The sequence below is a fragment of the Castor canadensis genome, chromosome 14, assembly GCF_047511655.1.
Source record: "Castor canadensis chromosome 14, mCasCan1.hap1v2, whole genome shotgun sequence".
NCBI lineage: Eukaryota > Metazoa > Chordata > Mammalia > Rodentia > Castoridae > Castor > Castor canadensis.
Window position 1 is genome coordinate 993,901 of NC_133399.1, and position 23,636 is coordinate 1,017,536.

The 23,636-nt window shown below is 63.9% G+C and overlaps 2 protein-coding genes and 1 long non-coding RNA gene across 8 annotated transcripts; 2 read left to right on the forward strand and 1 right to left on the reverse strand.

Annotated features, from left to right (window-relative positions):
* The first annotated feature begins 1,555 nt into the window (after positions 1 to 1,555).
* Positions 1,556 to 22,241, forward strand: Upf1 (UPF1 RNA helicase and ATPase). 6 transcript variants are annotated; one of them, XM_074053612.1, is made up of 24 exons: positions 1,556 to 2,055; positions 8,881 to 9,020; positions 9,886 to 9,975; positions 11,477 to 11,644; positions 11,748 to 11,928; positions 13,067 to 13,228; positions 13,601 to 13,718; positions 13,862 to 13,960; positions 14,223 to 14,349; positions 14,430 to 14,589; positions 14,671 to 14,789; positions 15,145 to 15,309; positions 15,392 to 15,506; positions 16,032 to 16,175; positions 16,340 to 16,553; positions 18,195 to 18,312; positions 18,506 to 18,662; positions 18,769 to 18,911; positions 19,397 to 19,571; positions 19,670 to 19,751; positions 20,284 to 20,445; positions 20,598 to 20,815; positions 20,962 to 21,099; positions 21,302 to 22,241. In XM_074053612.1, the coding sequence occupies exons 1-23, from the start codon at positions 1,825 to 1,827 to the stop codon at positions 21,079 to 21,081; spliced, it is 3,408 nt and encodes a 1,135-aa protein (XP_073909713.1). In that variant the 5' UTR covers positions 1,556 to 1,824; the 3' UTR covers positions 21,082 to 21,099; positions 21,302 to 22,241. The 6 variants fall into 6 exon arrangements, with proteins under 6 accessions (XP_073909713.1, XP_020017126.1, XP_020017127.1 ...); XM_020161537.2 differs by having other exon boundaries at positions 20,962 to 21,084; XM_020161538.2 differs by having other exon boundaries at positions 14,241 to 14,349; positions 20,962 to 21,084.
* Positions 5,277 to 7,258, forward strand: LOC141416597 (uncharacterized). The gene is made up of 2 exons (XR_012441233.1): positions 5,277 to 6,914; positions 7,058 to 7,258. It is a non-coding gene; the product is annotated as an uncharacterized lncRNA (long non-coding RNA).
* Gdf1 (growth differentiation factor 1) lies at positions 22,184 to 23,499 on the reverse strand. Its single transcript, XM_074053614.1, has 2 exons — positions 23,157 to 23,499; positions 22,184 to 23,042 (listed from the first exon to the last, which is right to left on the reverse strand). Exons 1-2 carry the CDS (start codon positions 23,482 to 23,484, stop codon positions 22,267 to 22,269), a joined length of 1,104 nt encoding a protein of 367 aa, XP_073909715.1. The 5' UTR covers positions 23,485 to 23,499; the 3' UTR covers positions 22,184 to 22,266.
* Between the last annotated feature and the right edge of the window lie 137 nt (positions 23,500 to 23,636).

Genomic DNA, 23,636 nt, shown 5'->3' on the forward strand with positions numbered 1-23,636 from the left:
TTGTTTGAAAATCCAGTCCGATAACCTCTGTGTTTTAATGGAGAGTAATCATTTCTCTTTAATATAATTGCAGATGAAGATTTATTTATGCTGCCTATTTTTTTCTGCATTTCCTGTATCTTTTTTGTTCAATCCATTACTGACTTCTTTGGTGTTAGATACATCCCAGTTTACCACCAACCTGTCACTTTGCAGCTGGGCAACATGGCTCGTACCTGTAATCCCAGCTACTGAGCAGGCAGCGATCAGGAGGATCACGGTTCGAAGACAGCCTGGGGAAAGAGTTCGTAAGACTTATCTAGACAAAACCCATCCCAAAAATAGGGCTGGTGGAGTGGCTCCAGGTGAAGGCCCCGAGTTCAAGCCCCAGTGCCACACACACACACACACACACACGAATTAGAGGATGAGGAGCTTTCGGCTCAGCTGTGTAAGCCAGGAGCCCGTGGGCTGAGAATCCCAGACTCTTGAGACAGAAAGGGAATGGTGGTGCAAGCCTGGAGCCAAAATCTCTGAGAAGCTTTTACGAAGCACCTGCTGTATGCAGCCGCATTCTCCCTGTGGGGAGGACCGTGAGGAACAAGGAGAACCCCAGGTGTTAGGGGACTTTGCAGACTCAACGCTTCACAACCACGGGGGTGAATGCAGGCTCACTGGTTGAGGCTCAGGGGAGGTGAAGTCCCTTGTGTGAGGTCACACAGCCAGAAGGTGGTCAGGTGTGGACGCCATCCAAAAGCAATGCGTGTGGACAATGACCTTGGTAATAACAGCGGGCGAGTCACGGCTCCAGGGCCACCAGGACCAACAGCGACCTTGGATTTTAGCGCTCCAGGCTCCACGGTGACTCCGTCCCCACCCCTCCCCTTGCTCGTGCAGGCGATGCCCACTGAGCATCTATTATGTGCCAAAGAACCCCATTTTACAGATGGAGAAACTGAGTCCCAGGACCCTCTGCTCGTGTTGGAAGACTGGGCGTGCACCTTCCTCCTCCCCCAACCCCGGGGATCAGCAGTGGGACTGGGGCTGCGCGGTCAAGTTCAATGCCCAGTATGGCAAAAGAAGAAAAAAAAAAAAGAAAAAAAAAAAAGGGGGGGTGGGAGGGCTGCAGTGGCTGCAATGTCAAGTTTGCAATACAAAAAAAAAAGGGGGGTGATTAGGGGTGCAGCACTTGCCTAGCGTGTGCAAGGCCCTGGGTTCCATTCCCAGCACCGCAAGGAAAAAAGGAAGAAAAGAGGGGGAAAAGAGGAAAAAAAGTTAAAAAAAAAAAATGGGCAAAAGGGCGGTGGGTTGGAGGCTGAATCCAAGACCACCGCGCCGGGCCCCGCGCGCTGCAGACACTGCGCATGCGCGCAGCCCGCCGCCGCCGCCGCGGCGTCACTAGGCAGCGGTTGGGGGCGGAGCCACGCCCTCGAGCGAAAGCCGTTGGAAGCCCCGCCCCGCCCGGCGCATGCGCAGCTCCGCTTCCCGTCATCCCTCTCGGCTGCTGGCGTCGGGGCGCGGTTGGCGGCGTCTGAAGGGAGCGCGCGCGCGCTTGCGCCGTCGGCGTCGGCGTCGCGCACGCGCACGCGCACGGCAGCGGCGGCGGTTCCTGCCGAGGGGGCTGCGAGTGGCGGGGCGGGTTTGGCGGCGAGCTGCGGCGTGGTTGAAGGGCTCGGCGGCCGGTGGGGGCTCTCGTGGCTATCGGCCCGGCCTGCTTCGGGGCGGGTGGTTCGGTGTCGGCGGGCACGCGGGGGGCGGGCGGGCGAGGCGTGCGGCCTAGATAGGCCTCGGCGCGGCGGCGGCGGCGGCGGGCTCGAGTGCGCGGACGGACCGACGGAAGGCAGCATGAGCGTGGAGGCGTACGGGCCCAGCTCGCAGACGCTCACCTTCCTGGACACGGAAGAGGCCGAGTTGCTGGGCGCCGATACGCAGGGCTCCGAGTTCGAGTTCACGGATTTCACGCTCCCCAGCCAGACGCAGACGCCCCCCGGCGGTCCCGGAGGCCCCGGCGGCGGCGCGGGAGGCCCGGGCGGCGCGGGCGGCGCGGGCGCGGCGGCCGGACAGCTCGACGCGCAGGTGAGCGGCACATGGCGGCGCCGGAAGCCGGGCGGGAGGACGGGCGGACGGGCGGGTGGGTCCCCTCGGTTTCCCGATCCCCCCCCGGGTCCCCCGCCACCTGCCAGCGGCGCGGTTGGGTCACTGGTCCGTCCCCTTCCGGGTTGTCCCTTCTCCCCCCCCCGTCCCCCCATCATCCGGGTTCAAATTTCCCGGGACCCTGGCGAGCGCTCCGAGCGCGGCCCTTCCGGGTTGTCCCCATCTGGGTCCTTTTCCATTTGCCGGGACCTCGGCGAGTGCTGGGGAGGGAGCTTGAGCTTGGCCTCGCGAGCGCGGCCCTTCCGGGTTGCCCACGGCGACCTGTCCCCCCGCCTCCACCGCCACCATAAACACTCTCCGGCCCCATTTGGGTTCAAATTTCCCGGGACCCTGGCGAACGGAGGGGACCGAGTTTGGTGCCCCGTGCGGCCATCTGGATTGGCCGTCCCCGTCCGTCGTCCCCCCCCGCCTCCCCCCCCCGGCTCGCATCCGGGTTCAAATTTCCCGGGAGCGGCCCCCCTCCCCCTCCCCCCACCGTTCCCCGTTCGCAGCGGGGCGGGGACCGAGCTCGGCCTCCCGGGTATCGCGGTCCCCAGAAAGAGTAGGTGGCTTTTGTTTTTCCGTCCTCGCCGGCCGTGCTGGGAGCGACCTGTTACGTAAGCCCGGCCCGGCCCTGTCTTGCCCAAAGTCGGGGTTTGGGTTTTGACGTAAGTGGAGGTGGGTGCAGGACCTGTTGGGGACCGGCCCGGTGTGCACGTCCGGCGGCTCGGCCGCACGGATCCTCTCTGCCCGTCACAGGTGTCCCTATGGCACCTGGTGCCACCGTCGGGCGGCCTGGTTGAGTCGCTGCGGGCAGAGACCTCTGAGAGAGGAAAGACAACTCGCTGGAGCCCCTGGGCAGGGGCGTCCCGGGAGCAGGTGTGGGGTGTGGGGACAGAGCCCTTGTCACAGTGCTGTTTACACGGGGGCGGGGGAGGCAGGCTCGGTGGCTCCTGCTCCGGTTCCCCTGCTGCCCGTCCGGGACTGGGGAGGATCCCCAGCAGCTGGGGGAGGACAGGGCAAAGGGCAACAGGCAACTGTTAGATTGCCCCTTTGGAGGTTCGGGTCGCCTCCTTCTGCAGCAGGCAGTCCCTGCGCCAGCCACCCACCTGTAGCCCAGCTTTGGGAAAGGGGGCCCTTCTGCCGCACTTGGGTCTGGGGAAGTTGCTCATCCCTGGCCAGCTGGTGGCCCCGCTCGCTCCTGAGACATCTGGGACGGTTTCCCTGCTGCCTTCGAGGCCAAGTGAGGGAGGATCGCTTTGCTGCAGCTCCTCAAGGTGGGGGAGCCGCCAGCACTCTGCGGCTTCAGGGAGGTGGGGAAGGGGGGGCACAGTGTGGAACCCCTCGCCCGTGGCCATGTCCTTCAGCCTCTGTCTGCGCTGGCCTACCCGTTGCTTGGCCGCCTTCCTGTATCACTTCATCCTGGAGCTGAGGGGACTCAGGGCCTTTGCACTTGCGAGCCTGTGTGTGGCTTGTTTGACTTGGAGTAGTGTTTTGGAGCTCCTCCACATGGTGACACGGTGGCCTGTGCCACCGCACTTATCCATCACCTGGGCCGGGCCCAGTGGGTGCATTCCACCTTTGGCTGGTGGACAGTGCCCCATGGCCATTCCGTTTTGTGGGACAGTGTGAAGTTGTTGGGTCCTGCGGTACCCCAGAATCTAATCCTATGAGGGGTCCCCAAGCTGTTTTCCTCGAGCCTTCGCTGGGCTCCCACCCTGGGGCCTTGGAAGGTAACTGCAGAACCTTTTGTGCTGGCTGCCTCCTCTTGCTCATGCTGCGCTCGGGTTTCCTGATGGTCCCAGCGACAGGAGCCACTGCTGGCGCCCGCCTCAGTGCCGGAGTGGAGGAAGCCCCGAAAGAAGCGACCGTATCCGCCACAGTCTCACTTACGTTTTAGAAAGTGCCACCTAGCTTGTAGTGTGGGCAGCAGAGGACACCAGGATAGGAGGAATCCACTCCCCACCTGTGGTGATTGTGCGGGAGTCACACCCCGTGAAGCTGAGAGCCCTCAGTCACACCCAGCGTTGCGCTGGCCAGTGCGCCCAGACACCCTTTCACTGCGGCGATGTCAGTCCTGTGACTCCCTGCAGCCCTGCCCGGTGTTGACAGCAGCTCTGTCATGGAGAGCCCCCAGCTGGAAACAGCCCCAGCGGCCCTTGGCAGTCCCTGTCCTGGAGAGGAGAGGGGGCGGGCGTGGCTCTGCTCTCTTCGCGCCCTCCTGGCAGCGGGACTTGAGTGGGCAGGGGCCCCTCGTCCTTGTGTCCACTGCCTGTGGCCATCTTCCTCCCCACTCAGGTTTCACCCTCAAGTGCAGGTGCAGTTTTCTCCATTGTTGAGGTTGGTGTCCTCCACCTGCTCCTGGCTGGCCTGTCACCCAGCGGAGCCCTTACCTCCCTTGCCCGCTCTCCCCGGCCCTGTGCGGGGCTCCGTTCCTCTTCTCGTGGCAGACTCTTAGAGTGAGTCGGAGTCTTGATCGGCTCAGAGCTCACGCACGGCGGCTCTCACAAGGCCTTAACTGGGCCTCGGGAGCAGACCATGTCCTGCCGGCTGAACCCTGAACTGGTGACAATCCCGAGTGTGTCTTCCTGCCTCTGTGAGTGTAGAATATGTGGGCCTCTGTGGTGCGGTGGGGAGGCGGCAGCGTTGGTCTGCCCTGGGCCTTAGCCATCTCCGGCTTGGTTCCAGCATTGGGCCTCAAAGCAGTGGGAAGGAGTCCGGGCACAGCCAGGGCCCCCTCAGCGGCTTCACTCGCGCAGTTCACTTCTGTGTGCATTGGGCCGACTGGGGAAGGTGAGCACCGAGCTCCACCGCCAAGCCAAAACGACCGTGCTCCTGGTGCCTCTCTGTGCTCTGACGGAAACGGTCACACTGCAGCCACACAGTGTCACGCTGTCTTTGTGTTTGCTGAGAGCTTGGCCTCCGCTCCGCTCCGCTCTGGCGCCGACAGCCCCAGCGCTGGGCACGTGAGGGGCGCGTGAGGGATGTGACAGCGCGGGCCTGCGGTGGGGAAGAAGGCGGCCAGGCGCCCCTGAGCCTCGAGTCCACTCGCGGCCACGTGCACTCCCGACTCCGGCAGCCACTCTGCACCGCTGGGGCTCATCTGACTGCAGTGCTGGCCTGCATGGTGGGCAAGGGCCCGGGGATCCTGGTGGGGGGATTGGGGGCGAATTGAGGCAGAGGCGTTTGTGGGGAGCCGGATGGAGTTTCCCCAGACATGAGCACCTTCTGTGCCACGCTGCGCCCAGGGGCTCAGGCTGTGTCCTGCAGCCTTGGGGAGCTGCTGTGGGCAGTGGGAGATGGGCCAAGTGTGGCCACCCACGAGCATGGGGAGGGCAGAGGCGGGATGCTGGCCAGGCACCCCGCGTGTCCCCAGGCACAGTGTCCTCGGTGTGTGCTGGCACTGCAGTCCTCCCCGTGGGGCTGCACCGGGGCCCCTCTGGCCTTGTGACCTGTGCCAAAGCAGGAGGCACACTCAGATTGGTGACTCCCAGTGGGGGCTCTCGTCCCTGTGGGGCTGCTTGGTCAGGACGGCGCAGTGTGTCTGGGATCACCCAGTACATCGTGTCCCTCTCCACAGTGAGCTCAGGCCCAGCGCAGGGGTGACCTCTGGTGCCTGGGGACCATCCATGGGTCTGGTCTGAGTGGTGGCCCTGTGAGGCACCCCATTGCTCCAGCAGGTGAGGGGCGGTGCATTTCGTGTCAGTCGGGGGTGCGTGGGGCGGGGTGGGCTCCTGCGGCTGCCAGCATGAGGGAGGGCTTGGTTTAGTCAAGGACCACTGTCGGGTGGCCCTGCGTGGAGTGGCCGCATCCCAGATTCGCCCCTGTGGATTAGAGGGGGGTAGAGAGCCCTCGTGAGCGGGGTGACAGAGGCTACGGCTGGGGTGCCGGGGATATGCCTGTGTGCCACAGGGCGCTCCCGGTGAGCCTCTGGGGACGCGCCCCCCTTTCTGTGTAGCCCCTGGAGTGGGAGGACAAGCTGGGAGTCGCTTGCATCTCTGCAAGACGCTTTCATTCACCACGCCGTTGGGGTGTCCGGGGCCCAGGACTGATTGCCTGGGAGGTACCTGAGCCGGGCTCTGTGGGAAAGCTGCGGGCTCAGCAGTGCGGGTTTCTGTGCCTTTGCCCTGGGAGCAGCATGGCCTCGTGCTACTCCGTACAGGGTGCGCTCTGTGGCATCTTGCGAGCGAGTGCTGTGTCTTGCCGAGCCCTGTGGGCCATGGTTGGCTCCACAGCTCCTGGGAGACCTTGAGTGTGACTGTCGTAGCCGGGTCATAGCTGCAGCAGGATGAGGGGACTTGGACCCAGCCCTGCGCCCACGGGGACCTGCCTTTAAGCAGGGTTGGGGAAGTGGCAGATGGGGTTGTGTCCTGGGCCCCCTTGGCCTCCCTTGTGGGACAAGTGCACACAGCCCCATGCTGGCCGAAAGCAAAGGCCTCTACCTCGTGTGTGGTGTCCCCGGCATGGGAGATCCCTGACCAGGTCCAGTCCTATGCTTTGTCTTAGGGACAGTTTCTAGCGCCAAGTATGCTTTGAAGTGGGTGTGTTATCAAGATGTTCAGAGTAGAGGGGGAAACTAACAACCTGCGTATATGGCCGGGTCACAGCCAGGCTGCAGCAGGGGCCGCCGTGTACGTGCGCCTGTGTAAGGAAGACACAACCCAGTCACCGCTGACCCTCCTGGAGGAAGCTGGATTTGGGGTGTCCACTTGACCTTGAATGTGCTGCATTGTCTCCCAGGAGTCCCAGGGTGGACTTAGCACACCTGAGTGGTGACCCAGCCCCTCTGCCCAGAGAGACAGGTGTGTGCCATTCTGCAGGAGTGGGCAGGACGGCCGGCCGGGTGGTGTGTGCTTTCCTGTGTCAACTCCATAAACAAGGATGCACGTTTCTTTGTGGGTGAGAACTTAGAGCTGGGGACAGTGGCCCATGCCTGTAATCTCAGCTTCTCAGGAGACAGACGTTGGAAGAATCCAGGCTTGAGACCAGCCTGGGCAAGAAGACCCCAGGTCAATGAGCAAGCCAAGCATGTGGTACATGCCTGCCATTCCAGCTCCATGCAAGGCTGTAAGTAGGTTGAGGCTAGCCCCAGGCAAAAAAGAAAAAAACAAAAAACTCCAGACCTTAACCTAAAATATAAAGCAAATAGGGGCATAGGTGCGTGGCTTGAGTTCACACCTTAGGAGACTCCAGAGCAGTGGGTGCAGCTCTGACAGATGCTTACCTGGCAGGTGGAGGCCCTGGGTACCTCCCGGCACTGCCACAGAAAAAGCAGTACTTGCAGAACCCATAGGAAGGTGAGGGCTCTCCTGAACTGCTGTCAGCAAACACTCCGACAGGAGAGCACGGCAAGCACCATAGGCTTTGTGACATAAGAAGCAAAACTGGGCACCACCTCCTGCCCTGCCCTGCCCTCCCCTCCCTTCCCGAGTGTCACTGCTGAGAGGCCCTGGAGATGTGATGACAGCCACCAAAACTCCAAACAGCCTAACCGGCCCAACAACAGAAACCCCTGTGTCCTGATCAGAAATGGGAAAGGTGGTCTGCCAGTGCTCACGCCTGTAATCCTAGCTACGCAGCAAGATCAAGATCAGCAGGAGCTGGCCTCAGAGGCAGCCCAGGCAAATGGTACACGAGACCCTCTCTCAAAAATACCCAACCCCAAAAATGTTGGCGGAGTGGCTCAAGTGGTATAGCGCCTGCCTAGCAAGTGTGAGGTCCTGAGTTCAGACACCAGTACTGCCAGAAAACACAAAACAGCCCAAAGGTGGTTTTGGTCTTTGGGGGGAAAAAAAAGTGTTTTTGAAACAAAGCAAAATATGCAATTAGCCTGGCAGTTGTCTTCCTAAAATCTGTATTAAAGTGGTGTCAGACAGTGCAAACCTCTTGTGGCCTGGGCTGAGCGTGTCACAGATGGAGTGTGTAACATGCCAGACTCCCCGGGCAGTGTCCAGAATGCCCCCGGGGGCACTGCTCTCCTTAGGTTGTTATAAGAGACAGGTGAGGGGCAGTGGCTGGCCGGGTCCCTGCATGGGCTCTGTAGCATCGGGCTGGGCGAAGGGCCCCATGTTAGTGAGGTGGGAACTTCTGGGGTGGGGGTGGGGCTGAGGGAGGAGGTCCTCCTCGCTCACTGGGCTTTGGTCCCCAGGGTCCTTTGCAGGGACGTGTGGTGTCTTCGACTTAAACAGCTCAGAGACCTGGTGCCTTCCCGGGGAGCCCCGCCACTCTTCCCTGCCCTGTGTTTTGCACTAAGCCTGATTCCTGTCTAGGCAGCGGGAGCCACTCGAGCTCCTTGGCCACACTCGGGTTCAGGCTGTGTCTGGGGTGGGGTGAGGTGGGTCTGCCCTGGAGCCAGCTGCTCAGCTTGGTCCTGAATGGCGGATGGGCCTCAGTGTGGCATCGCATCCACCCACGGCTTAGTCACTGTGAAGTCAGCTTCTGTTGGCAGTTGCTGCTGTGACCTCAGGTGAGGTGGTGGCCCTGAGGAAGGAGTGTTCTGCCTTGTGGCAGGTGCAAGGCCAGTCACTCCAGGCGGCAGCCAGCGCTCCTCGTCTGCTGTGCCTGTGGCGGGTTGGATGGCTTGTGAAAGCCGCCTTGGCCTCCCGGGTGTGGCTGTGCAGGTGGGTCGGTCGTGTTGTACCGCGACTGCTGACACCAGGCCACCAAGGCCATTTTTGACCTGGCAGACCTGACAGGAGCTGACTGGTTCAGGCAGGGCGCTGCCAGGCTGGCACTGTGGCCCCGAGGAACACCGCCACTCTGCTGTAGGTTGGACCTGAGGGCATCCTGCAGAATGGGGCTGTGGACGACAGTGTGGCCAAGACCAGCCAGCTGCTGGCCGAGCTGAACTTTGAAGAAGATGAAGAAGACACCTACTACACGAAGGACCTCCCCATCCACGCCTGCAGGTGCCTGCGTGCGTGTGCGTGTGCGTGGCTCCAGAGCCCCAGTACTGAGGGGAGGGCGGGCTCAGCAGCGACACCCCAAATCCACTCAGGTCCTGGCTCCCATGCGGGCAGGTGGGACCGGGCAGGGGCCCTTTTAAGAGTCTCCCATCCTGTCCTGTCGTGTCCCCACATTCTCAGTGCTGGGAAATTGGGAGCAGTGGGCGCACCACTGCGGGCTCTGCACTTGGACTCGCTCTTGCCGTCTCACTCTTCGTACAACTGAGAGAACGACCGAGGAGTGGGGGCACACATGACTGTGGCCTGTGGGGGGATGTCCCCTATTTGGGGCACGACGTTTACTTTTATTCTGCTTCTCCATTTGTGATGATTGCAAATGGTTTTATGTTACCTGCACAGATGTCCCGAAAATCAACCAGGGGGCTGCACAGGCCCCACCCTCGCTCTGCCCCCCCCACCCCCCCGGGAGTCAGGGTTCTGGTTGAATGCCGGGATTTGGGGTGGGGGTGGGCTCTGGTTTCCCAGAACCACAGCGCCCTCTGCCGGGGCCAGGGCTCCTGTGGTGCAGCAGGGACCAGGCCAAAGGGGAGGGACTGCGGTGCCCGCACCCAGAAGTGGCTCTGCCCCGGTCCGCTGCCCTCCCACCCTGGAGCGCCACAGCCTGCGGACTGGGCCTTGCCAAAGATTTTGGGGTGGGGGTGGGGGACAAGGCCAAGCAGTTAAGCTGGGTGACTGTCAACTGGGCGTGCTAGCTTTGAGCACGTGTCTGATGGAAAACGTGAAGTGCTGCAAGAAGCAGTTCTGCATCCTGCAGTGCAGAGCAGAGCAGAGTGCAACCCCTCTAACTGTGGCCGCTTGCACATCGCAGCTACTGCGGAATCCATGACCCTGCCTGCGTGGTTTACTGCAACACCAGCAAGAAGTGGTTCTGCAACGGCCGTGGAAATACTTCTGGCAGGTAGATAACCGAGCACGCGTGTCTTCAGTCATTTGTATGTAAGTTGTGGAAAATCACGTTAACAAACCCGCCTTTTTTGTCTGTGACTGCTTTAACCTGAAACAGATGCTGGCGTGTGAGCCCGCGGTGCACTTGCCCGTGACTGGCTCTGCAGCTTTCTGCGTGCTTTTCCCAGCGTTTGCCTCTCTCGCTGCCAAACCACCTTCATCCTGGGGGCTCCCAGGGGAGCCAGGTCCTGAGGAGGCCTGTGGCACGGGGCTGCCCTCCTGCTGGCATTGCAGCAGTTGTGACTGGGCCCCTCGTGTTTTGTTGGGATTGAGTCCCAGGTCAAAATGTAGCTGTGCCAGTGGGTCCTTACCAGCAGCTTCCCCTGGGCATCCAGACGTGTCCCCGTGCACTGCTGGACGGAGGCAGAGCCAAGGCTTGGCTGCCTACTCCCAGGTGGAGCCTTTCTGAGGCTCACGTTTTGGAGAAGGAAAGTGACAGAGGCCAGACCTTGTGTCCCCTCCCAGTCGGGGACTTGCAGTATGGTGCTCTGAACGAGGCAAGGCAGGGGCTGATGTCTTAAAAGATTTTTAAGAGAAAATTGTCTCCTGATAACCCAGACGCTACTGTCCCACGTTCACACATCCTGGGTGACTTCACCGTGGCTCTGTGTCCATCAGTTCCTCTTCTCCAGGAAAGGCGATTAAATAGGTCTTTTCTTAGTTGGCAACCCTAGCTTCCAGTCAGCACAGCCAGGAACAGCGAATGAGAAAGGCCTCCAAGAAACAGCAGCGCGGGCTGTGGCCTGCAGGGAGCCCGCTATCATCTGGGAGGCAGTTGAAGAAAAGGTCGCCGGGGGTCGCCCAGTGGCAGCTGCTCAGGAAAGGAGGCAGGCTTCCTGGGTGCCAGTGAGGGCTGAGAAGCTGGTGTTTGAGCTAAGGCTTGTCTGGGACTCAGCAGGGAGGCCACACAGAGCCCTTGTGAGATGAGGGCACTAGGTCCCCAGTGGGCTGGCCTAGCGTGGCGCAGGTAAACTACACCCTGGCCACAGGGCAGCGTGGCCTGGGACCCACTCGGTGGTCTTGACTGTGCTGTGTCTTGAGTGTCGAATTATCCAGGTTTCCTGGCCTGCAGCAAATGAGGTGGAGCTGTTGATCCTGACACAGGCTTGAGGGTCAGGGAAGCCACCGTGGGACTGGAGGAAGGGACTCTGTGGGGACTGTACTCTGTCCCTACAGGTGAAGTTAGGCCCGAGAGGTTGCACGCAGGAAGGCAGAGCCGCAAGGAAAAGCCAGGCGCTGCAGGCGTGTGCGGGAAGCTTGGAGCGGGATTGGCTTTTGTGCTTGGTGGGGAGCCGGGTCAGGGGGCTGCTCCCCAGGGATGCCAGATGGATGAGGTGTGACTGTCGCCACTAATGGGCCGTGAACAGTACCGAACTTTCAACAGGGGCCCGGGGGCTGGAGGTGGTGAAAAGGCAAGCTCGGGGTGTTAAGTGGGTGTCACTTCCTGGTTTCAGCCACATCGTGAATCACCTCGTGAGGGCAAAGTGCAAAGAGGTGACTCTGCACAAGGACGGGCCGCTGGGGGAGACGGTGCTGGAGTGCTACAACTGCGGCTGTCGCAATGTCTTCCTCCTGGGCTTCATCCCTGCCAAGGCCGACTCGGTCGTGGTGCTGCTCTGCAGGTGAGCGCGCCCGGGGAGCAAACGCAGCGTCGCCTCAGGGCGGCAGGCAGTCCTGACGTGGGCTCTCCTGTCCCCCCGCCCCCCTCCCCACGGGCTTGTGCAGGCAGCCCTGTGCCAGCCAGAGCAGCCTCAAGGACATCAACTGGGACAGCTCACAGTGGCAGCCGCTGATCCAGGACCGCTGCTTCCTGTCCTGGCTGGTCAAGATCCCGTCTGAGCAGGAGCAGCTGCGCGCACGGCAGATCACTGCCCAGCAGATCAACAAGCTGGAGGAACTGTGGAAGGTGAGCCTGCCCCGGGGCCAGCCCAGCAGCGCTGGCCACCCGTGTGACCCTGCGCTCAGGAGGCAGAGGCCCGAGATTGTGAGTTCCAGGCTGGCCTGGGCTACATAGCGAGATCCTCTCTCAAAATAACGGCAAAAGAAACACGCCAACCAAAATAGGATTGGCAGGGAGCATGGGAGGAGTTGGGGGTGAGCTAGAGTGGCCTGAGGACCAGGCAGCACCTGCAGGCCAGGCACGTTCCCCAGGTGCCTGTGCGCTCCTGGCAGGCAGCTTGGGGCTATGCCCATGGCAGTGCACCCTGCTCCCTGCATGGGAGAGCCTGGCCTGGCTTGTTGCAGTCCTGGTTTCCTTCTGGGCACACGTGGTGAGAAGTTTAGGGAGTGACGTGGTGGCAGGCGTGTCAGTGCCCAGGAGCCTGGCTCGGAGCAGTCAGGCGAGGCTGCGTGTGTGGGACTTAAAACCCACAGGCTCCCAGTGACCCATTACCCACGGAAGCCTTTCTCTGGTCCTGGCTGTTGAGGACTTGGTGATGAGGCTCTTTTTCCTGACACGGTCAAAGGTTTGGATTCAGCGCCGTCCATCCAACATCTTCCTGTCCATCCATCATCTTACTGTGCTGGATGCTCGCCAAGACACCTCAAGCACTGCCTAGCCCGGTCCCTTTCCACTTGGGTTTTCAGGGTGTCCCAGCAGTGCTGAGCCCACCAAGGGGACTGGGTGCCTGGGGAGGGCTGTGTGAGCGGTCGGTGCAGCTCGGGAGCTGGGCATGGGAGTTAGTGGTCCAGTGGGAGAAGCTGTGGACTTTGGGGCAGCCAGGAAGGCCAGGCTGTTCCTCCATCAGGTGGGCTCGGAGGAGCTTTTGTCAGGGCGCCTAGGGCTCTATAGGCGGATCTGGGGGAGCCTGGAGCCCTGCTGGTGTTAGGGACAGAAGTTGTGGCTCTGGCATGCCCCTGGCCATCAGCACAGCAGGGCCTGAGTTTTAGCCAGTGTCCTGCTCCCTGTGTGGCAGGGTAGACACCAGTCAGTGTCCGCAGTGGTACCAGGAGCCTCTCGCTCTCCCTGAAGTGGGCACCTGAGAGGGTGTTCTGTCCGTGGTGCCTTTGGTGTGCCCACTCACGAGCATCCCCTTGCACTGTAGGAAAACCCTTCGGCCACCTTGGAGGACCTGGAGAAGCCGGGGGTGGACGAGGAGCCGCAGCACGTGCTTCTGCGCTATGAGGACGCCTACCAGTACCAGAACATCTTCGGGCCGCTGGTCAAGCTGGAGGCCGACTACGACAAGAAGCTGAAGGAGTCGCAGGTAATGTGCGTGGGGTGCAGCCCCAACCACCGTCTCTCCTGGCGGGCGTCTCCCAGGCCTGGGCGCGGATGGGGCACGAGCTGGCCGAGTGTTCTCATGGCCTCCCTCGCCCACAGCTGCGGGTTAGGCCTGGCGCCAATTCCCGCAGAGAAGGCCGTTCTCTCTCAGCCAGGAGAGGGCTCACCGGCGTGCGTGGTGTGGGGCCTCGCGCTGGGCCGTGCGGGGTGTGACTGCTTCTCCCCAGGCGCGCCTTACTGGAGCCGGAGGCCGAGGGGCCCGCGCAGCCTGGAGTCAGCGCGCAGCGCGGCCTCACGTGGAGCCCAGGCCGGTCCGTGCGCAGGGCTAACCGGCTCTTGTTTCTCATGTGCTCAGACTCAAGATAACATCACTGTCAGGTGGGACCTGGGCCTTAACAAGAAGAGAATTGCCTACTTCACTCTGCCCAAGACTGACTCTGGTAATGAGGATTTAGTCATAATTTGGTTAAGAGGTGATTTTAAGTTTTAAAATACTTGTGACCATAAGTAGCATAAAATTCCTAGTCCACCCTTGTAACGCATTCCTTGATTTGAACCCTTCGTGGCAGAAGCCACGACACGTTGGAAGCGCTAACTCTGCTGCTTTCCCTCGCAGACATGCGGCTCATGCAGGGGGATGAGATCTGCCTGAGGTACAAGGGGGACCTCGCGCCCCTCTGGAAAGGGATCGGCCACGTCATCAAGGTCCCTGACAGTATCCTCCGTGTGCGCGGGAGGGCCGTGGGGCTGGGGCTGCTGTGCTCGGCCTCCGCTGCCCAGGGGAGAACCCGCCGGGAGGGGCGTCCGTCCACAGTGGCGCCTCGTGAGCCCGGGGCAGGAGACGGCGTCCTGCTGTGCGGGACGGGTGCAGTGCTCACGGTCAGCGTTGGCTGTGGGGAGGGTGCAAGGTCACCAAGCGACTGCCATGGACCAGCCTGGGCCCCGGGTGGGGGAGGTGGCTTTGGACGAGGACGCAGGCTTGACTCAGTGGCCAGATTACGGTGACGAGATTGCCATCGAGCTCCGCAGCAGCGTGGGTGCACCCGTGGAGGTCACTCACAACTTCCAGGTAGACTTCGTGTGGAAGTCCACCTCGTTTGACAGGTATGTCTGTCCCTCCTGCGGGTGACCGGGAGGCGCCTCCTGTTCAGCTGTGTCGCTAATGAGCTCGCGCGTCCTGGCAGGATGCAGAGCGCGCTGAAGACGTTCGCCGTGGACGAGACCTCTGTGTCGGGCTACATCTACCACAAGCTGCTCGGCCACGAGGTGGAGGACGTGATAATCAAGTGCCAGCTGCCCAAGCGCTTCACGGCGCAGGGGCTCCCGGACCTCAACCACTCTCAGGTGTGCGTGGGCTCCCCTCGGCCCTCGGGTGGGCTGCTGCCCTGCGCCCTGCACCTTGCCCACCCTGCTGCGTGGTTGCAGGTGTACGCCGTGAAGACGGTGCTGCAGAGACCACTGAGCCTCATCCAGGGCCCACCGGGCACTGGCAAGACGGTGACATCGGCCACCATCGTCTACCACCTGGCACGGCAGGGCAATGGGTAGGGTGTGCGACCCTTTGGGGAGACCTGGGGTCCGGGTGGCAAGGCGATGGGCGCCTCAGGAGGCCCGGCTGTCCGCACCATGCATCAGTGCAGTAGAGGCCCCTTTTGTGAGCCTGTGGCTGTTGTGACGCAGTGCTGGTCAGTGCGTCACAGGTGCTGGGTGGTTGTGCTTGTGTCAGTCCCGAAGGGCCGGCAGAGCCAGCACGGGCGGGGACAGGTTAGTGTTCCTTGGATGTCCCTGTGTTCCTGCTGGTGTCTGAGCTGACCCTGCTGCCTGAGAGAGGGAAGTGGCAGGCTCGGGTCTTGGCATCCTGAGTCTCCTTGGGCCACGCTGAGGTGTCGCCCGTTGCAGCCCCGTGCTGGTGTGCGCACCCAGCAACATCGCCGTGGATCAGCTGACGGAGAAGATCCACCAGACGGGGCTGAAGGTCGTGCGCCTGTGCGCCAAGAGCCGTGAGGCCATCGACTCCCCAGTGTCTTTCCTGGCCCTGCACAACCAGATCAGGAACATGGACAGGTGGGTGCCGCCGCTCCGCGCCCGGGCCTGGCGTGGGTGCCACGCGGGCCGAGCACCACCGCTGACCCCTGTTGGTTTGCAGCATGCCCGAGTTGCAGAAGTTGCAGCAGCTCAAGGACGAGACCGGGGAGCTGTCGTCAGCTGACGAGAAGCGGTACCGCGCCCTCAAGCGCACGGCCGAGCGGGAGCTGCTCATGGTGAGCGCGCCACCTGCACCCGCACTCTGGCTGCACCTCAGGGTCGCCTGGGACTGCTGTAAGAATAGAGCCCGGAGGCCCCGTCCTGCCCTCCCCCCGCCACACTTAGCCACACTCTGTGGCCTGCTGGCCTCCCTGCTGGGGACCTGGGGAAGACCTGGTCACGCTAGCCATGCCCAGGTGGGATCCCAGCCCTTGGGTGGGCTGCGCAGCTCTGTGTCTTGTGGAGCCCCTTCTGCTACAACACACGGCTCCACCTGTATGACCTACTGGTCACCCTGGCCTGGGCTGTAGGTACCGTCTGGTCCAGGGACTTCTTTACTTGTTGCTGAGCTGGGCACAGTGGGGCACACCTGTAATCTCAGCACTGGAGAGGCTGAGGCAGGAGGATCGTGAGTTTCGGGCAGTCTGGGCACACAGCGGGACCCTGCCTTGAAACAACACGAGGACACAGCCTGCTCCCCTCCTGGCCCTCCTGACTGAGCACTAGGTGTCCTGACGCCTCTGCACCCGCCCCACCCCCAGAACGCAGATGTCATCTGCTGCACGTGCGTGGGCGCCGGTGACCCGAGGTTGGCCAAGATGCAGTTCCGCTCCATCCTCATCGACGAGAGCACGCAGGCCACCGAGCCCGAGTGCATGGTACCCGTGGTCCTCGGGGCCAAGCAGGTGGGCATCCGCCGTGCAGGCCCAGCTCATGTCACAGCGTGTGCTGAGCGGGTTTTCCTGTGTGCTTTTCCTGCTTGCCCTTGAATGGAGTGGCTGGGGACGGAGCCGGGGCGGGAGCCGGGGCGGGCGCCTGATGGTGAGATTCCTGTGGCCTCTGATCGCAGCTGATCCTGGTGGGCGACCACTGCCAGCTGGGGCCGGTGGTGATGTGCAAGAAGGCGGCCAAGGCTGGCCTGTCGCAGTCCCTCTTCGAGCGCCTGGTGGTGCTGGGGATCCGGCCCATCCGCCTGCAGGTCCAGTACCGGATGCACCCCGCCCTCAGCGCCTTCCCGTCCAACATCTTCTATGAGGGCTCGCTGCAGAATGGTGTCACCGCAGGTAACTGCCACTTCCCATGGCGGCTGCCGGGGAGGGGCACCCTCAGGTGTGGGCGTGGGGAGTCCCATCACACACTGACCTCCTGGGCCTGGCCTTCCCTGAGGTCAGCCGCCCTGCTGATGGCACCTGGCCGGACACTGGCCAGGGTGTCGTCACCACCACACAGCCAGAACCTCCTGGGTGACGAGAAGAGCGCTCGGCTCACTGACCCCTGGGTGACTGTCCTCAGTGCTGAGCGTGGTGGGCACGAGGTTCTGTCGGTTATTCTAGACCCCCTGACGTGTGTGCTGCAGCACTCCGCAGGTGTCTTCCAGACACCATCAAAGCTCACCTGTCCCTTCAAGGCCAGCAGCCAGCATCTCTGAGGACTAACCCGAAAGGGATGAGGGGCAAACAAAACGTGTTGCCTGTGTGGCCTGGTGTCTCCCAGCGCCTGGTGCCTCTGGGGATGAGGTGTGTGCCGTGGGCCGGGAGATGTGTCAGCTTTGCAGGATTCGTGTGACTCAGCCAACGCCGAGCGCTAGGAAGGAAGCCTGGAGTCCGTCCCCAGCGTGGGGCAGCCCGCGGGAGCCACCTCTCTGACTGGGCCCTGGCATTGAGTGGAGCCATGGTCCCCAGAAAGGTTTAAACTCTTGCCTTCTTCTGACCACAAGTGACCACCCAGGAGGTCACACAGACGCTGAGCCTGGCACAGCGAAGGCCCTTGCATGGGTGGAAAATGAGGCCGCAGTCCACTGAGTTCACGTTTTGGAAAGTGGTGATTTTTCATAGTTTTCTTCATCGTGTAACGGGCTCTCCATCCCATGAGAACGTGCGCCAGAGACCTGAGTTTCACAGTGTCACCACCCACACAAACAGAAGGTCCACCGGGATGGAGGGCCTGCTGAGGCTCAGCTTGTGCCACCTGGAGCTACCATGGTGTGACAGTCACTGCCTGGCGGAATGGCAAGGCTGTGCTGCCCCTCTGGGCTGCCCTGGGACCCGGGCTTCCTGTGGGCTCGCTCGTTTGTTGCCCTGGTCCCAGTCACCACGTCTCCAGAAGTTGTCTGTGCAGCGTGAGTGTGCCCACGCCTGGGCGCCTGCTCCTGCGTCACCCACTCCCAAACCAAGAGAGTCCCTGACCGGGTCCTGGGAGCAGCCTCGCCTGCTCGTGACTGCCACTCAGAGCCACGATGGGAGCTGGTGTCACAGCTGTGGGGGGCCCAGCGCCTGCCACTAGCTGTGGGCTGTGGCTGGATCTCAGCCCGGCCATCCTGGAGTGACTGTCGTCTTGTGTTGGCCTTGTGCCACTTTCTGCCCTGGGGGTGCTGGTGCCTGCGAATTGACCAGCTGATGCTAGAAGTGTGAGGACGCGCGTAGGGCCGGGGCCGTCTGGGCCAGTCTGGGGCCAGGAGGTGACGGCTCCCGTGCTGTGGTGTCATGGCTAGCAGCTAGAGGCACCAGCGGTTTTGGGGCCTTAGTGCGGGGCAGAGGCAGGGGGGCCTCTCTGTGAGCATAACGTGACAGGTGAGACTCAGGAGTCACATCGTGGCTGCCTCGGGCCGCATCTTGGCCTGGTGTCACATGGGTCTGCGTGGACTCAGTTGTGGCTGCGGCCGTCTCCGAAGTGACACGTGGCCTCTTTTTCTCCCCCAATGACAGCAGACCGTGTGAAGAAGGGGTTCGACTTTCAGTGGCCCCAGCCTGACAAGCCTATGTTCTTCTACGTGACCCAGGGCCAGGAGGAGATCGCCAGCTCAGGCACGTCCTACCTGAACAGGTGAGCGGATGCCTTCGGTTTTTGGATCGGGCTGGGACAGGCAGTGCCGCAGGCTCTGCCGGTGTCACTGGGCTCGGGTGTCCCTTGAGTGGCTATGGGTCCGTCGGGTGGAGGTGCAGCTGTCCACCCCGTCACCCCGCCCTGCAAACCTGTGCTGGGCCGGGGCGCGGGTGTGAGCGCCGGCTGCCGTCAGGACGGAGGCCGCCAACGTGGAGAAGATCACCACGAAGCTGCTGAAGGCGGGCGCCAAGCCCGACCAGATCGGCATCATCACGCCGTACGAGGGCCAGCGCTCCTACCTGGTGCAGTACATGCAGTTCAGCGGCTCCCTGCACACCAAGCTGTACCAGGTGCGCCACGGCGGGGCGCCGGGGCCGGGCCCGCTCTGTGCTCAAGGCTCGCTTGCTCCGTGTGGCTCTTGACCTGGGCTGTCCCGCCGTCCCCTCTCCCCTCCAGGAGGTGGAGATCGCCAGCGTGGACGCCTTCCAGGGGCGTGAGAAGGACTTCATCATCCTCTCCTGCGTGCGGGCAAACGAGCACCAAGGAATCGGGTTCCTAAACGACCCCCGGCGTCTCAACGTGGCGCTGACCAGAGCCAGGTGAGCTCACGGTGGCTGCCCTCGCGCCTGTGCTCCTGTCCCCTGCCCTGGCTGTTGTCTGGGCCCCGGGCCCCTTCTGTGCCATGGTGCCACCCGTCCACTAATCTGAGCTCTTTTGCTTCCAGAATACAACTTTTGTGAGTTGTTAGTGACAGGGTCCCCAAGGCAGCCAGGGTGTCTGTCCCTAGCTAACCCTGATGGCATCTGCCATGCTGCTGAGTGACAGGAGCCCTCGCTGGGTCACTCATGGGGCTCCCGCTCCCACACGGGCTCCTTTCCCGCTCAGGTGACACCGCTTTCAACTCGTCACCCTTCTTTCTGCAGTGCTGTCCTGGGGATGCTGGGCGGTGACACTCTTGCCCGCACACAGACACTGCCTCCGGGCTCAGTGGTCCTGGCAGGTGTGACCTGAGCATGGGGTCAGCTGCACCCAGGCCTCCATCCCCTCACGCGGGGGCTGTGAGTGCTGGTGTCCCCGGTTGCAGGTACGGTGTGATCATCGTGGGCAACCCCAAGGCCCTGTCGAAGCAGCCGCTGTGGAACCATCTCCTGAGCTACTACAAGGAGCAGCGGGCGCTGGTGGAGGGGCCGCTCAACAACCTGCGGGAGAGCCTCATGCAGTTCAGCAAGCCCCGCAAGCTGGTCAACACCGTCAACCCTGTGAGTCCCTGAGTCCCGTGTGTCCCCCCTCCCCCGCGGGACCTCTGTGCGTCCCTGCGCTGGCCTCACACATTCCCCACCTGTCTGCCACTCTGCAGGGGGCCCGGTTCATGACAACAGCCATGTATGACGCCCGGGAGGCCATCATCCCCGGGTCCGTGTATGACCGCAGCAGCCAGGGTGAGGGTCCTGCCTCTGTGCTGTTGACATTCCCACGCCCGCTTAACCTCTGTCACCTGCTGGCCTGCCGGGCCTCAGGTCAACACAGCCTGCCTGACAGCCTCCCTGTGGGGACTGAGCTGGTGGTCCTGTGTCCCCCTCAGGGATCGGCACTGCTGGCCCCGCGCAGCTGTGACCTCTGTCCCCATGGGCTCCCCACCTCCTCCAGTGGCCCCTGGGGTCCTGAGGTTTTGGTGGGGAAGTTGAGCTTGGTTCCCGAGTGGAGTGGAGGGTCTGTCCATGTCCACCCAGACCAAGCTGGACCTGTGCCCAGGAGAGCTCTTGGCTTCCTCACAGGTCCCCAGGCCCTGCCCCCGGCCGTGTCCCCGTCCACAGGTCTCAGTCTGACTGCAGACGCTGCCCGGGGAGCCCCGCCACCCCTCCTCCTGGCCGCTAGCTGTGGTGGGGACTGCCGCACACCACCATCCCCTCGCACTCTGTGTGTGGCCGGGCTGTCCCCACCGCGGTGGTGACACCTGCCGTGCGCTTGCAGGCCGGCCCTCGAACGTGTACTTCCAGACGCACGACCAGATCGGCATGATCGGCGCGGGCCCCGGCCACGTGGCTGCAATGAACATTCCCATCCCGTTCAACCTGGTCGTGCCGCCCATGCCGCCGCCGGCCTACTTCGGACAAGCCAACGGCCCGGCCGCCGGTGAGCAGGCGGGGAGTGGGTCGGCTTCGGGGCTGAGCCACGGTCCCCGGGGTCCCCAAGTGCCTGCCTGGGTGCCCTCCCTCGCCCCGCCACTGTTACGCTTGTCCGCGAGGCTCAGGCACCGCCCGGAGCCCTGCACTGTTGTCTTTCAGGCCGCGGCACCCCAAAAAGCAAGACCGGCCGTGGGGGCCGCCAGAAGAACCGCTTCGGGCTTCCCGGGCCCAGCCAGGCCAACCTCCCCAACAGCCAGGCCAGCCAGGACGTGACGTCGCAGCCCTTCTCACAGGGCGCCCTGACGCAGGGCTACATCTCCATGAGCCAGCCGTCCCAGATGAGCCAGCCCGGCCTCTCCCAGCCCGAGCTGTCGCAGGTGAGCCGCACGTGCCACCGCGCCCCGCGCTCCCCACGTCCCTGGGCTTCAGGACTGGGGCCACCCTTCCTTCTCCAGCTGCTGACGAGGGGCCAGGTGGCCTGGACTGTGGCCGCGTGGCTCAGTTCCCCGACCCTGTCTTTCAGGACAGTTACCTTGGTGACGAGTTTAAATCACAGATTGATGTGGCGCTGTCACAAGACTCCACATACCAGGGAGAGCGGGCGTACCAGCACGGCGGGGTGACGGGGCTGTCCCAGTACTAGAAGGCAAGCCCCAGCCGGGTCAGGAGGGGACAGGAACGGCGCTGTGTGGGGAGCTGTGGGTAGTGGGGCCTCCGCCTGGAGGAGGTGTCAGTGGCCGTGGCCGTGCTGTCATTGCCATTGGCGGTGGGGAGCCCTGCAGCCCCGGGTGGAGCCGGAGGCCCCCAGCGCCCTGGAGGGGTGGGAGCGCACTGACGGCCTCTTGCCCTGTCCCTGCCCGCAGGTGGCGACGGAAGAGCTAAGCTACGTGGCTTAGTCCATCAGCATCTTACCCTGGGTAATAAAAAATAAAAATAAACGGATACCTGTTTTCCACTGCTAAGACTGAGGCGCCCGTGTGTGAGCGACAGCAGGGCGAGCACCGAGGGAGAGGAGCGACAGGAGCCGCTGGCGCCAGGAGACGAAGGAGCAGCGCCGGCCCGCGGGGCGGAGGCCCAGCCGCCGGCCCCGTCCCCGGGTCCCCGGGTGGAGGCGGACACCTCGCGCAGAGTGGCCTCTGCTCTGCCCTTGCCTCCTTTGTCTCGGATTGGAAGGGGACAGCGTTTCCGCAGCAGAGACTGCGCCTTCTGCCTGGGCAGGCGCCACGGCCACGGCCGCCGCCCGTGTTCTCAGAAGGGTTTCATTTAATCGGAGGGTGTTTGGGTTCTGTTTGTTTCTAAGATTTTTCAAAGGAGTTCTCCGACTACTTTCCTGACACCCTAGTGGTGGACCTGGGACAGCGACAAGCACCAGAAGCGCCCTTAGAGGAGCCAGAGTGCCCGGAGGCGGGACGGACACCTGCAGCGCGGTCCCCAGGACTTTGCTGCCTTAGCCGCGGGGGCCTCGGCCTCGCCGGGAGGGCGCGGGGCTTTCCAAGGAAGGGAGGGAGGGCGGCCCCGCGGTGTGCGGTGTGTGCGCGGCGCGCCGCCCGCCCGCCCGACCCCTCCGGCAGCACCAGCGGGTGGCGGGCCTCGGGCGGGACTGTCCCCATCCCATCGCCCAGGCTTCGGTCCCCTTGGAGAGGCCCCGCCGCGCAGGCCCTGCCTCCCTCCGCCCTTGCTTCGCCGCCACCCGCGCGCGACCTCCGAGTCGCGCGCATCACAGCATCCAAACCACGCGGTGTCACTTGATTTTTGGTCAATTTGTTTTAAGCTCTTTTGTCACCAATAAAACATTAACAAAAACGGTCCGTCCTTGCTGGGGCGCGGGTCAGCGGCAGCCGCACTCGTCCACCACCATGTCCTCGTAGTGCCTGAGCACCACGTTGTCGCTGTTGTCGAAGAAGAGCACGGAGATGGGCGACAGGCGCGCGGGCACGCAGCAGGGCGGGCCGGCGCCGGGCACGAGCGCGCGCAGCACCGCGTGGTTGAGCGCGGGCGGCGCCCCGGGCGCGGGCAGCGCGCAGCGGCCCTGGCAGTAGTTGGCGAGGAAGCCGCGCGGCGCGATGACCCAGCGGTGCCAGCCCACGTCGCGGAAGCTCACGTACAGCCGCCGCGCGCGACACGCGCCGCCCGGGAGCGCCGCCTCCGCCCCGCGCCGCGGCCGGGCCAGCGGGTGGCACAGGCGCGGGTCCACGGTCACCAGCAGCAGCGAGGCCTCGGCCAGGGCGGCGCAGGCGGCGGGGGCGGCGGGGCTCCCGGGGCGCAGCGCCAGGGCCAGGCGGAGGCCGCGCGGCACCGACGCGTTGCGGGCGCAGGCGGCGGGCGGCAGCTCAGCGCGCACCGGCAGCTCCAGGCCCCGCACGGCGCGCCGCAGCAGCACCGGCCCGGGCCCCGCGCCCGCGTCGCCCGCCAGCGCCACGCTCAGCTCCCAACCGCCCGCGCCGGGCCCCGCGGCCGCCGCCACCGCCGCCGCGAAGCGCAGCTCCAGCCGGGCGAGGCTCGCGCGCTCGGCGTCGTCCACGGCCGCCAGGTCGAACACCACGGTCCACTCGGGGCACGGCGCCCCCGTCGCCGCCGCGGGCTCCGCGGGCCGGGCGCGCGCACCTGGGCGGGGAGAGAGCTCGGCTCGCGCTGCACCCCGCAACCTGCGCGTGGGGCTCCGCGGGGCGCGCGTGGGGCCGCGGGGCGCGAACGGAGCGGGGAGGGAACCGCACTCACCGCGGGCCGGGACGTGCCGCACGATGTTTCCGGCGACCCCCAGCTCCTCCACGTGGCACGGTCGGACGGCGGCCCCCGGGGACGCCCGTCGCGGGCCCGCTCTGGCCTCCTGGGGGTCGCGGCGGCGGAACAGGCGCCACATGACCGGAGGCACCGGCCGGGGCGTAGGGGCGCCGCGGGGCGCATCGTGCAGCCCGAGAGCCCGGAGCAGGGCGGCCGCGGGGCCCGGGGGCGCGGGGGCGCGGGCGGGGGTCGGCGAGGGCAGCGGCAGGACCAGGAGCGCGAGGACGAGGAGACGGTGGACGGGACGGAGGCTCGGCGGCAGCATCTTCCTCCCGGCGACGGCCAGAGACGCGGCAGGGTCCGCGGCGACCCCGACCTGCGCGCGGGGGGCGGGGCTGAGGGCCGGGGGCGGGGCTGGGGGCGTGTCCACGGCCGGACACACTGCGGGGGGCGGGGCGGGGGGCGCGGAGGTCCCAG

Coding starts and splice junctions, on each gene's coding strand:
- Upf1 (XM_074053612.1), top strand. CDS start 1,825: ATGAGCGTGGAGGCGTACGGGCCCAGCTCGCAGACGCTCACCTTCCTG. Junction 13,961..14,222: donor CGTCATCAAGGTCCCTGACA/GTATCCTCCGTG, acceptor ACGAGGACGCAG/GCTTGACTCAGTGGCCAGAT. Junction 19,752..20,283: donor GTATGACCGCAGCAGCCAGG/GTGAGGGTCCTG, acceptor GTGCGCTTGCAG/GCCGGCCCTCGAACGTGTAC.
- Gdf1 (XM_074053614.1), bottom strand. CDS start 23,484: ATGCTGCCGCCGAGCCTCCGTCCCGTCCACCGTCTCCTCGTCCTCGCG. Junction 23,043..23,156: donor GCGGCACGTCCCGGCCCGCG/GTGAGTGCGGTT, acceptor CTCCCCGCCCAG/GTGCGCGCGCCCGGCCCGCG.